Source organism: Gossypium hirsutum, chromosome A07 (genome assembly GCF_007990345.1).
Source record: "Gossypium hirsutum isolate 1008001.06 chromosome A07, Gossypium_hirsutum_v2.1, whole genome shotgun sequence".
NCBI classification, from domain to species: domain Eukaryota; kingdom Viridiplantae; phylum Streptophyta; class Magnoliopsida; order Malvales; family Malvaceae; genus Gossypium; species Gossypium hirsutum.
In genome coordinates, this window is record NC_053430.1 from 84,846,544 (window position 1) to 84,860,006 (window position 13,463).

General features: G+C 33.1%; 2 protein-coding genes and 1 long non-coding RNA gene across 3 annotated transcripts; 1 reads left to right on the forward strand and 2 right to left on the reverse strand.

Moving 5' to 3' along the window:
• Positions 1–1,840: 1,840 nt before the first annotated feature.
• LOC107955699 (uncharacterized) lies at positions 1,841–3,359 on the reverse strand. The gene is made up of 2 exons (XR_001700071.2): positions 2,499–3,359; positions 1,841–2,207 (listed from the first exon to the last, which is right to left on the reverse strand). It is a non-coding gene; the product is annotated as an uncharacterized lncRNA (long non-coding RNA).
• A 1,465-nt stretch (positions 3,360–4,824) lies between these two features.
• LOC107955698 (uncharacterized) lies at positions 4,825–5,747 on the reverse strand. The gene is made up of 2 exons (XM_016891496.2): positions 5,364–5,747; positions 4,825–5,092 (listed from the first exon to the last, which is right to left on the reverse strand). Exons 1-2 carry the CDS (start codon positions 5,621–5,623, stop codon positions 5,008–5,010), a joined length of 345 nt encoding a protein of 114 aa, XP_016746985.1. The 5' UTR covers positions 5,624–5,747; the 3' UTR covers positions 4,825–5,007.
• A 2,973-nt stretch (positions 5,748–8,720) lies between these two features.
• LOC107955697 (cytochrome b561 domain-containing protein At2g30890) lies at positions 8,721–10,850 on the forward strand. Its single transcript, XM_016891495.2, has 4 exons — positions 8,721–9,525; positions 9,653–9,814; positions 10,119–10,267; positions 10,347–10,850. The coding sequence occupies exons 1-4, from the start codon at positions 9,379–9,381 to the stop codon at positions 10,654–10,656; spliced, it is 768 nt and encodes a 255-aa protein (XP_016746984.1). The 5' UTR covers positions 8,721–9,378; the 3' UTR covers positions 10,657–10,850.
• The last annotated feature ends 2,613 nt before the right edge of the window (positions 10,851–13,463 follow it).

The following is a 13,463-nucleotide window of genomic DNA, read 5'->3' on the forward strand; positions in this document are numbered from 1 at the left end:
TAATAAAATTATTATTGAAAAGAAAAAAAAATATAACTTTAGGGCAACTTTCATATTTTCTCATTAAATTTTAATTTCTCTATTACATTACAACATTTATTATTTGTTATTAATTTGCTGCTGCATTAGTTTTTTAATCTTCCGAACCCCAAACAAATTAGTTCTACATATAACAATAGTATTTGATAGGAATAGTTGTTTAAGCATGATATTTGATGATGCATCTTTGGTAGGAGGATTAATAATTTAGTTCTCTTTATTAACTTTGTAAGGGTTTTGTGTGATATTATTTGTTGCAGGTTTTGTCATCATTTTCAAAGGGAGATTGTTAAGAATTTTGGTTGATTGTTACATTTGGTTGTTCCAGTGACACCTCTAATTTGACCCTAGTCGGAAAGTGGTTACGGGATAAGGGTGTTACAGTTCCATTCTTTGTAATAACAGAAAGAATGTTTTGCATGACTTAAAGTTTTTTTGTATAGTTGATGTTGTTAATTAATATTTTGGGTAACAAATGCAAGACCTTATGTTAAAAGGAGTGGTTGGAAAAATTATAATTTATGGGAACTATGAGGCATATTTTTAATTGATAAAAGTAGAGAGTTAGAATCATAAAATTATAGTTTCATATTCTACTCTATGAGACCTTTACAATGGTATATCATATGTTCAAAATGGTTGAGTGATGAATGAAAAATTGATGTTCAAAATAAACTACTTGTGAATATTTGTTGAGAAAAAAAAAACTTAAATCTCACATTGGTTAAAAATTAAATCTCAAATACTAGGAATATGCTCCCAATTTGCTGTATTGATATTCTAATATTTAAAAATTAAAATAGATGTATATTTAAATATATTTTTAAATTATTAAAATTAAATTATCTATAAATTGTATATTCATTTTATTTTGAAGGTATTACAATATGTGTTTATAGTGAAATATCAATTTAATTTCAATTGGTTAATACTTAAAATAATGAAAATTAAAGTACACTTCATAAGTACTAGAAAATTATATCTTACCAAAAGATATATATGTTTTGAATTCTTAGTTGTTTGTGTAGTTGTTTGATTATTAATATTTGTAATTTTTTGAAAAATTTGATTAATAAAATTTCAATGTTTAAATTATTGTCCTTTGATATACTAGTTTTCAATGGTTTTTGCGCGAAAATAAGAATGTATGAACAAATATTGGCTTACTGATAACCTAACTTTTAATTAATATCAAGTTGCATCATGTTGTTGGATTGTGATGCGAGAAGACAACTTATATTAGTAAATAAAATGGTTTATAGTTTGAATAATCAAAATTGAGAAAATTAATTCAAGAGACTATTATATTGTCTGTCAAGTCCAATTGAGTAGATACTTTGTCTTGGGTAGGAGTGTAAATGAGACATTGGTGCCCGCAAGCTACTCAAGTTAGACTAAAAAAAAATTCAAACTCAATTCAGTAATTATCGAGCCAAGCTAGAGCAACTTGAGTTATCGGTCAAATTGAATTCAAGCTTAGTAATACTTGACTCAAACAACTCACAAGCCTTATCGAGCTTTTCATTTTTTTATATTATTAAATTACGTTTTTGCTCTTAATATATATTATTAACCTTAAGCTGAATTATTAAGTCAATCTCAAGCTTTAGTAAAAAAATGGTAAACGAGCTTAATTGATCTTGAGTAGATCGATTATATCTCGAGTTGAGCTCAAGCTCGAACTTGACAATATTTGGGTTTGGCTCAACTCAATTAAACCCTTAGTATTGGGTATCAAAATAGATGACTCCTAAAAAGATAGAGACATAGACATGATTATTTGGATTGACAATATATTGGATAAGACCCAAGTTGAATTTATCTTATATCCACTTATAAATTTATTCACTTGACATTTATATTGTGACTTACCTTAATCTTGACTTTGAATGTATTGTCATTGTAATAGCCAATTTTGGCCCCAAAAAAACTCAATTCAATAAAGCAAAATAAAACCCAAACATAAATAACAAATGGCCCAATAACAAACCCAAGTTACCTAACCCAACAACCAAAATGAAACCCTAGCCCATTACAAAGAAAAGAAAACAGCAGCAGCCAGCCCCCCAAGAATGCTACTGCCGAACTTTTGGCCAACCATTGGCCACCACGCGTGCCGCCTTGCCTCCTCGCGAGCCAACTGCCATCGCCTGGCACCTCTCTGACACCTGCAAAGAAATTTAATACAACAACAGAGAACATGCAGAAGGAATAAATAGCAAAAAAAATAAAAAGAATAGAAATGGAGAGTTGCTTAACTCGGCTATAAAAGCCGAATCACTTACTTTGTAATTTTTTACACACACATTTGAATTAAAAAGAACAGAACCAAAGTTTAAGGTTGATCTCGATATTCTATTATTTTGTTTTCCATTCATTTTTTTTATATTTTTAATACAAATCCATTTAAAAAAAAAGTGGACATAAAATAAATAAAGGGAAAGGGAAGAGGGTCTCACCGTAGTCGCCGGTGGTTTTCGTCGTCGGAGGGCTCTCCTTCGTCATCGGGATCGGACCGAATAGGGAGGGGAGAGATCCTCTCTTTCGCACCTTTTGGGCTGAGAAGGCTTGGCCTTTGGGGACGCTTTAAACAGGGGCTAGAAAGCCAAGCTCGCAACGTCCCAACTACCGCCTGTGGTGGCGCCGTGACAATGGCGGCGACGAGGGTTTCAAAACCCTAGCCGCAAGGAAAAGAGGAGAGGGAGAGAGAGCAAAAGCTATCTGTTTTTTGTTTCTCAAAAAAATGGGCTGCAAATGAAGATTTTTTTTTTAAAAAAAATTTTGGGCTTAAATATACTGATGAAATGGCACTGTTTTGGTGATTGGGTTCAAAGGCCAAAATAACGTCGTTTTGGGACCCTGAACCGCACGACCCGACCCATACTCAGGGGAGATCCGCGTATTCCCTTTAAATGGGAAAATATCCGCATTGGTCCCTCCGCATTTTCGCGTCCTTCAATTTAGCCCAACCCTTACTTTTATTTTTTTTAAAATTATCCATACAATTTTAGTTTTAATTCATTTCAGCCCCAAAACAAAGCAGCGCATAGAAGGGTCTGGGGCATTTGCTATTTCACCCCCTGAGATTTTTCAACTTGCTGCGATTTGGCCCCTTTGCTTCATTTTTGCTATTTCAAATTTATACCCTAAATTCTGATTCATTTTCAATCACGTCCAAAATTTATTTAATTCATTTGTTAACTCTTTTTTTTTAAAAATAAAAAACGTTTCATTTATATGTCATGTTAAATATTCTATATGTTGTTTATTTTACATCTATTTTACTGTTAATTCAAATTATTATTATTCATTCTAACTTGTTTTATGTACTGCCTATTCAAAATTGTTTTATTATGAATCTTAAATCACCTTATACATATATATATATATATACTGGTTTCTAAATTATTTCATATATATTATTTACTTTAGATTCTTTCCCCATATTATATACATACTGCTTTTCGAATCTTGATATATATATTGTTATTTTTTAAAAAAAATACTGTTTTGAATGCTGTCTATTTCAAATTTCCTTTTACATATTATTTTAAACTTTTAGTATATAAGTTTTAGATTGATTTATTAATTATTTTAAATTATTTCATATGCCTTATTTTAAACTCTTTTCATTTATTTTAAATTATTCTACTATTATTTATTTTAATATTCTTTATAATATTTATTTTACACTTTTATATTTATATATATTATCTACTTTAAAATATTATATATATATATAATCTGTTTTTTAAACCGTTTTATACATCGCTGATTTTAATTTTTTTTTTACATTATTTTGGAACTCATTTATTACCATTCTTGAAATCATTTTACATTCTATTTATTTTAATTTGCTTTATACTTATTTTATTTTTAAGATTGCTATATATGTATTATTTAATTCATTGGTTCTGATTATTAGAGTTGGTATTTAATAATGTATGTTGTGTGATTATTGCCATTGTGTATTTTAATTTGTTGATTTCGTTTTTTTTTCTTGTATTTTTGTCGTTTATTTGTGTAATGTTTATTCATGCATCATCGTTCCATGTCGCACTATGTTTTTATTTCATATCGTCACCTCATGAATCAAGTCTCGTTACATTCATCCAATAAATCATTTTATCTTAATCCAAGCAAACAACGTACGTCGTTTAAATATTGAATTCGCTATTATTCAACACAAAAATTTTAAAACAAGACAATGTTTCGCGTTTTGGAATATCGAGAAATTGTGCCCTAACTTACGGGGGTTCAATTTTCTCGTTGATTCTAAATTGCCAAATATCCTTTTGAGTTTTAAAACATAAGGATTCCCAATCAAAATTAAGGACAAACTTGTGCTCGGGAGTTCATGGTATTGTGTCCTAACTTACGAGATGTGATACTCCGATATCTCGAGACAAATAAATCTTTAACAATCGTTTTGGTCTAATTCAAGCATTTCTTAAAAAAAAAAATCAACGTTAATGAAAAAGGATCACATTTTAAATCCGTTTCTGATTTTTCAACTTTCGACATTAAGACATTAACTAATCAATTTGGTACCAATTTTGGGCGTGACGAGGGTGCTAACCCTTCCTCGCACGTAACCGACTCCCGAACCTTTTTTCTCTTGAGTTTCGTAGACCAAAAACACCGTTTTAGTAAACTAGCATGTTTTATAAAAACAAAGATGATCCGTTCACACCTAATAAAGATCAGTGGCGACTCCTGTTTTAATCTTCGCTTTCAAACAAAATTGATTCCCGTTTTCAAAAAAATAGTTTTGACAGTCACAAATAGTAATTAATATATGTTTATTTCAAATATTAATTTTTTATTCTTAACTTAATTCTAATTCAAACTGTACAGGCTCAATTATGCCCTGCCCAAACTAAAAGACCAAACCCAATTAAATACAAACCCTAAAGCCCAAATCCTAGCCCCCTGCAGAGAAGAGAAAACAGCAGCAGCCCTCAACCCTCAGCAGCACACTCGGCCAACCAATGGCCGCCTCGCGCACCACCACCGGCATATGCTCCCTCCATGCGTCTGACACGCCCATACCCTGCAAACACAAACAACAAAAACAGCAGCCACAACAGAGGAATAAGAGCATTTTTTATTGTTATTGTAATCGGTTATAAAACCGAAGGGAGAAATTTTGAAAGAAGAAAAGAAAAACACTTTGCAAACAAGATTAATCAAAAAAAGAATAGAATTTTCGAAAGGTGAATATTTTGTTGGTGTTTCAGTTTCCGATTTTCTTTGCATTCTATTTTGTTTTCTTATTTTTTATTTACGAAAAAATAATAAGGGAAAGGAGGATAAAAACACACCTTCGATTAGCCATTTGGGTGCGCTCCGGTGTCCTTTTGCCGATCTGATGGCCGTCGCACCCCTGGGGTTCGACCAACGGCCGTGGCAGAGGGTGAGGAGCCGATGGGTCCTCCCTTTTCCCTTGCGTTGCTGTGGTCGTGAGTGTTCCTACTTCAAACCCGTTCAAAAAGAGGGTCGAAGAGACCCTTTCCATGTAGCGCTGGTCGCCGTTCGCGGCATGGGACATGGGGGATCTCCCAATGAATCCATGGTCGGCCATGGAGGAGGGATAGAGAGCAAGAGACGCTCTGCTGTTTTTGTGAAAATGGGGGGGGGTTTAAAACCTAACAGAGAAGAGAGAAAGCTTTTGGAATTTTCTGTAAAAATGGACTGCAAAAATGGAATTTTCAAAAAAAATTTAGGGTTAAATCTGCTGCGTGAAACGGCAGCGTTTTGAAGGGTGACCTAAGTGCCCAAACGGCACCGTTTTAGGGGTGCCCGTTCGCGACCCGACCCGTACCCGGGGGGATCCGCGTTTTTCCTTTAAATGGGAAATTGCTCGGCCCTTTTCTGATATTTGATTTAGTCCCGATTGGCTTTTTTTTCTTTTTAAATTTAGCCCGATTATTTTATTCCATCTCTGATTTGATCCCTGGACTGAACATTGAAACGCAGCGCATTAAGGGTTGGGGTAATTGCCCAGTTGACCACAGTTTCTTCGCGCGTATCTCAATCTAACCCCCTGGCAGTTTTCTATTTTATAATTTATACCCCTTTTTATTTTTATTTTAATTTAGCCCTCACCCTTTTATTTCAAATTGTTTTATCATGTTTTTATACATTTTATTTGCTGCCATTCAGATGTTATATTTATTTAGTTTAAAATTTCACGTGTTACTTATAAGATTTGTCACATTGTTCATTTATTTGAATGTGTATATATATACATTATTTATTTATGTTCCCTTTTGTAAACTGTTCACCTTTTTAGTTTGCATGTTTGTTTTAAATATTTCACATGATGTGTTAAATTGTTTTGTTTTTATTGTATATTTTATATTATTTTATCTTATGCCGAAAACATTATTCATAGCAATTTATAAACCACCAGAGTACCATTTTTAAAAAAATCATCTTTTGCATTATTTATTTAAAATTTATTTCATTAGTTTAAATTGTTTTCATGTACCCTTCAAATTTCCATTTGTTTATTCTAAAACATTCTATTTATTATTTATTATAGGATTTTCTTATATTACCCGTAGTATGCTTTTATGTACATATATTATTGGTTCTAAAAATTATATGTATTATCTTTTCTTAAATCGCTTTATATACATTATTGATTTTAAAAAGAATTTCATCTTTTATTTTATTTATTTTTAAACTCGTCTATTAGTTTTCTTTATGGTTTTATACTTTATTCAATTTGACTTGCTTTGTACTATTTATATTTTTTAGATTGCCAAATATGTTTTTGTTCATTAATTGTTAATGTTAGTATGTGAATGATGTATGTGAGCCATTATTGTCATCGCATGTATCATAAATTGTTCACTTACATTTTCACCTTGTTGTTGTATATTTACGTGACGTCATCCATGTATTATTGTTTATACTCATTCTCTCGTATCTCATATATTTGCCTCACGAATTAAACCCCAATGTATTTATCCAACAAATCACCTTATTTTAACCCAAATAAATAACACATGTTGCTTGAATATTGTATTCGTTACTATTCAAAAACAAAATTTTCCAAATAAGGCAATGTTATGCATTTTGAAATATCGAGGAATTGTGCCCTAACTTACGGGGTTTCGATTTCCTCGTTGTTTCTAAATGGCTAAATATCCTTTTCGAGTTTTAAAACACGAAACTCTCATTTAAATTAAAAGACGACCTTGTGCTCGAGAATTCATGGTATTGTGTCCTAACTTACGGGATGTGATACTCTGATATCTCGAGATAAGGAAATCTTTAAACAAATTGTTTTGTGCTAATTCAAAAATTTTAGAATCGATATTTATAGAAAAGATCGTATTTTAAATTCATTCCCGATTTTTGATTTTCGACATTAAGACACTAACTAATCAATTCGGTTCCAATTCTTGGGCGTGTCGGGGGCGCTAATCCTTTCTCGCACGTAACCGACTCCCAAACTTGTTCTCTTAAAATTCGTAGACCAAAATACTGTTTTAGTAAACTAAAATGTTTTATTAAAACAAAGGTGATTCAATCACACCTAATAAGGATCGGTGGCGACTCCCGTTTTAATTTTCGTTTTCAAAACCAAGTCGATCCTCGCGTTTTTTCAGAAAATGGTTTCGACACAAACTACACAGATTCAAACCAGCAGTGTACACCTTGATTTCGACAAAAAAATGTTAAGCATTTATATTATTTTCAATAATAATATTTCTGAAACATTGCAATTTTTTTTTCTTAATAAATCTCGATTAGTACATGTTATTTTTTTCATAAACTAATATCAGAATAGTTTAAATGTTTTTAAATTAAAATAAAATTCAATTAATTCTAACTCAAATCTAAAATCACAATCTTTCGACTCAATTCTGGGCGTAGTAATAATTTTCTTTAACTACTTACAGATTATGATGATTCGCAGATTACCAAATAGAAAAAAGGAAGTAGTTAAAGAGTTCCAATCAACTGAAAAAAGAAAAAGAAAAAACCCTAACACACTTGATTATGCTTCAAATACAATTTGTCGATGGCGAAGAGGTTGAGAATCATTGAATAAATGATGAAATCTCCCAGTTCTAGAATTTAAATACTTTGATTAAGTGTTGGCTTTGTCACTTTTTAACCAAAACTTTCTAAAATTACAACTGAACGAATCCATTTCATGATCATGCTTTGGCTTTTGAATCACATGTGAGATGCCAGCAACTGTTAATATAGTAATGATTGGGTCATGTGTGAGTCCAACACTACATGAATACAATGTCACTCTAACCATGTTTTTTATACACGATCAAAGGTAGAATGAAATAATAAGATGTGAACTCGTGTTAATAAATATATGATACTGTATAAAAGTTTTCTTACCTTTGATAAGGTATGAAAAGTGACACTTATCCTAAAGTTCAAAGTTGAGAATAAAATTATCCCTTTCTCCCAAAAGTTACAGGTTACCATTACCCTACAACTATGATAGAAAACTGACAACGAAGATTAAATGAGCAGCTACTTTTACACTCTTATCTTATAGGTAAGAAGTCCAACAATAAAGATAATAAATCCAAATGATTATCACGAGGGACCTCAAGGAATTTTGAGTGCACTATTTGATGATATGAACAAGGACCACCATCCCACATGCATATTTCTACACAAAAGATTTCCCTCCACAACCCCGAAATTAAAGTTGTATTCTTTACATTGCTTTTAGCTTTTGGAATTTATAACCATCCATGGAAACAAAACCTCTTTTTCCTCATAATTTCCTTGTGCAAAAATTTTCAGAAATACGTAGTAATTATATATGTGTGTGTGTGTGTGTGTATTGTATGCTTGGAGTTGGTGTAATAGTTATGTGTTGGATGTAAATTATGGAGCAATAGGAGTAGTGGGAAGCAGTGAATAGTGTGTAGTCTGCCAATGTCCACCCTATAGTCTCTTCTGATTGTCTTCTTCTTCTATCTTCTGTATTTGAAATCTAGCCTCACCTTTTAGCTCTGAAATTCCACCTTCTGCAACACCTCATAAAAGCTAGTCCAGAAATGAACCCCACATGGTTAAAGTTGTGAACTATTCGAAAATGGCCCCCAACCCAAACTATCCACTTCCATGCAATATGCACAAATGAATTGTATTTAAAAGATACCACTCTCTGGCATGTTTTAAACAAAAGGGTACATTCTGAAAGCTACACTTCAGCTTTATCAAATTTATATATACATTTACACAATCTTTTTCCATTTTATTATGTATGAGTCTACATAAGAGAGGATTTCCCTGTCTTTTCAGCTCCATTTGTCTTCATCTTTTTCTTTCACTAATAGAAGAACAATGCAAGTTCTGGTCGGGAAACTGTTCCCTTTCACCATGTTTATATGTCTTATGAACATAATTGTTCTGCCATTAGTCAGCTCGTCATCTCAACAACATGTGAAGTCCATTGACAGCATTGCAGATAAAAAGGATAGCATTCATAAGGTACGGGATTCATGTTCTTCACTTAGCATCTTATTATGAGTAACTGAGTTCAGATATATTGCTTTCAGTTTACAAATTAAGAAGCTTGAGAATATTTTGTTTCTGGTTTTGGCTTCTTATTAAATAGGTGAGTCATAAACTGATGTTTGAGATTAGACTACATGGATTCCTCCTTTGGGCATCAATGGGGTTTTTGATGCCTGTTGGGATACTTGCTATTCGAATGTCAAATAGACAAGAATGTGGAACAAGGCTTAAGATTCTTTTCTATGTTCATGTAGTTTCACAGGCAAGTTCATCTTTACTGTTACTGTAACATCAATGCTATATATGTATATATATTATGAATGCTTGAGAAGCAAGAAGAGGGTAATGATTTTATAAACAAAGTCGATCAGCAACCCATAGAATCTTCAACCAGATGTTCCCATTGTAATATAATAATAGATCGGTTAGATATCTTAAGACTTAAGTGAAGACGGCACATTAAACAAATAGTTTAGAGAATGATTAATAGTGATATTTACTACAAGACATGATTCTTAAAAGTATCTTTTATTCATGCATTGAAAAGTTAATTTTTGGTTCAGCAGATCCTTTCTCTACTTATTTCAACAGCTGGGGCAGTCATGTCTGTCAAAAACTTCAATAATTCCTTCAACAATCATCACCAAAGACTAGGGTTAGCTTTATATGGTATCATATGGTTACAAGCCTTGACTGGGGTTCTTCGCCCATGCAGGTAAGCGACCATATCTCCCTTCTATTTCGGGAATTTCATGACATTCTAACACATATTGTGCATAAAACATTCACTGCAGGGGATCCAAGGGAAGAAGTGGATGGTTTTTTGCACATTGGTTACTGGGAACTGCAATTTCCATTTTAGGTATAATCAACATTTACACTGGATTGAGGGTGTATCATGAAAAGACATCAAGAAGCATAAAGCCTTGGACCATAGTTTTGACTGCAGAAATCTCTTTGATTGCTTTCGTTTACTTGTTTCAAGACAAATGGTTGTATATTCAAAAGCAAGGACTTATTTTGGGAGATGAATCAGTAACACCTAAACAACAAGATAGTTCATCCACTGAGAAGCAAAAGGAATCAAGTAGTGAGAAATGTTGAAGAAAATAAAACATTTTAATCTGTGAGTTAATTACTAACAACTGAGTATTTTTCGTCCATTCTTTTTCCTTTTACGATAATCTTATACACAAGACACATTATTGGTTGGCTTATTTGATGATATTTGTTGGATATTTATGAAAGAAGGTATTGAGACAGAAAGCAAAAAAAATAAAGAATGAACTTTAATTTCATTAACTGGCATTTTTATTCACTGATTTTAGTCTAATCAGTAACCAAAACATCTTGTCAATATTTTATTGTTTCAAATCAAGTTGGCAACTTACAGATTAAAGATTTCGCATGCATAAGCTTGCTTAACATAGCTTGTAGCTTTGGTGACTTCGCATCTTTAATGAGCTCGCATTATTGATGAACTTATAGTTTTTTGTGAGCTCACACATTTGAGTTCACAATTTTGGTGAGCTTGCAGTCTTATGAGTTCGCACGTTTGACAAGCTTGTAGTCTTGGTGAGCTCGCAGATATAAATTCACAGTTTTGGTGATCTCTTAGTCTTAATAAGCTCGTAGTCTTAATAAGCTCACAATTTTATAGAACTTGTAATTGTGCAAATTGAATTCACTAATGCATAGATGGCCACCTTGCAACAACTTTGCTATTACTTTTTTTTTTCATCCTTGTTACCCAGAATTCATTTTCATTTTCTTAATTTATGTTACTTATTCAAGGCATATTTAAGTATTGACGAATAACAAAGACCAAGCTCAACTTGTCAAACTTCGATGGAGACTCCTTCAAAACAAGCATTCTCTATGACTCTCATTCTTAAAGCTAAATATCTTCACGGAAGATCACCCCTACGAGGGCCTCAACTTGGGTCCTTCTTTGATTGCTTCAATCGTTCCCTATCAAACAAACTCAGGTTTGTTGATCATACTAGGATTATCCAAGTCAAATGGCAACCTCATGATGATGGTTGATACAAACTCAACTGTGATCAGAAGCCGGCCGGGGTTTGCATATGTGACCATGAAGGCAATTGGATTGCCTGTTCTCATAGAATGCTTGGGCTTTCTTCTAATATGGTTGAGCATTGTGGGGTTTGCGTGATGATCTTTAACTTGCTATTAAGTTGAATATTTCCCCCATTAATATGATCAGTTTATTAAAAAATAATTCTTCTAAAAGTCCCTTGCTTGATCCCTTAATTAATGATTGTAGGACTTTCTTGACAATCTTTTAGAATAGACGACTTCTGCGTGAAGGAAATTGTTTCGCGTATACTTTTGCCAAGAATCCTAACTGCTCCGAGGGACTTACAAATGATTATGTATTGGAACCCACCCATTGTTTGAAAAGTCAAAAAAGGTGGGCACCAAAAGTAGAAAGTAAAATTGGTTGGCAAGTTGGGTTAAAAGTTGGCATGGGATAATTGCAATTTTGGTCCCTAATTGTATAGGGACATTGCAAGTTGATCCTTGAACCTCAACTATAAATAGGCCTAACCATTTCTTACTTTCTTCATCCCACACTTGCCATTCTCTACTTAAGGCAATTGTTCTCTCTCCCTATTTGTAAACTTTCACTTGTATTTTTGGAGTGAAATATATTTGGTAGTGCCTGAGGACGTAGGCAAAATTTGCTGAACCTCGTTAAAATTCTAGTGTTCTTTATTTTTGTTCTGCATATTTTGCAAGTGTCATTGTAGTAAAATTATTGTACTGAAAAATCACACTAAGTTCAATTCCCAGGAAAGAGAGGTGGATCACGAGGATCGCTTACATACCAGATCTTTCCTAGCCAGAATATCCCTCTATCGTAATTTAATAGCACAATAAATCACTACAATGACACTTGCAAAATATGCAGAACAAAAATAAAGAACACTAGAATTTTAACGAGGTTCAGCAAATTTTGCCTACGTCCTCAGGCACTACCAAATATATTTCACTCCAAAAATACAAGTGAAAGTTTACAAATAGGGAGAGAGAACAATTGCCTTAAGTAGAGAATGGCAAGTGTGGGATGAAGAAAGTAAGAAATGGTTAGGCCTATTTATAGTTGAGGTTCAAGGATCAACTTGCAATGTCCCTATACAATTAGGGACCAAAATTGCAATTATCCCATGCCAACTTTTAACCCAACTTGCCAACCAATTTTACTTTCTACTTTTGGTGCCCACCCTTTTTGACTTTTCAAACAATGGGTGGGTTCCAATAATCTCCACCTTGAAGATTTGATTAGGATAATCTTATCTTCACACAATTCTTTCTGCCTTTGACAACAATACTTGATAGTGCCTTCTTCAACTGTTAAACTTGCAGGATATTAATCAAGTTCAAACAATGTTCGAACTTGGTTGCTGTTACCACCTTGGTCATCATATCTGCGGGATTATTTGCAGTCTTGATCTTCTGAAGACAAATTTTCCCCTCTTCAATAATTTCCCGCACAAAATGGAATCGTACGTCGATATGTTTTGTACGTGCATGATAGACTTGATTCTTTGCTAAATGAATAGCACTTTGACTATCACAATACACGTTAATATGCTCCTGAACCAACCCCAAGGTTTTAGCCATACCTTGTAACCAAATAGCCTCCTTTACAGCCTCTGTTACAGCCATGTACTCGGCTTCTGTGGTTGACAATGCAACTGTAGACTGTAGTGTAGACTTTCAACTTATTGGTCCTCCAGCAAGTGTAAACACATAACCGGTGGTTGATCTTCGCTTGTCCAAATCACCGGCATAGTCAGAATCAACGTACCCAATAACACCTTTACCAAGTGTATTATCCTGCTTGAACAGTAATCCAACATCCACGGTCTTCTGAATATACCGTA

Bases quoted from the DNA above. Each gene is read 5' to 3' on its own strand.
- LOC107955697 (XM_016891495.2), top strand. From the start codon at position 9,379: ATGCAAGTTCTGGTCGGGAAACTGTTCCCTTTCACCATGTTTATATGT. The intron at 9,526-9,652 runs GTACGGGATTCA...CTTATTAAATAG, and splicing joins AAAAGGATAGCATTCATAAG to GTGAGTCATAAACTGATGTT. The intron at 9,815-10,118 runs GCAAGTTCATCT...TTGGTTCAGCAG, and splicing joins ATGTTCATGTAGTTTCACAG to ATCCTTTCTCTACTTATTTC.
- LOC107955698 (XM_016891496.2), bottom strand. From the start codon at position 5,623: ATGGCCGACCATGGATTCATTGGGAGATCCCCCATGTCCCATGCCGCG. The intron at 5,093-5,363 runs GTGTGTTTTTAT...TTGTGTTTGCAG, and splicing joins ACCCAAATGGCTAATCGAAG to GGTATGGGCGTGTCAGACGC.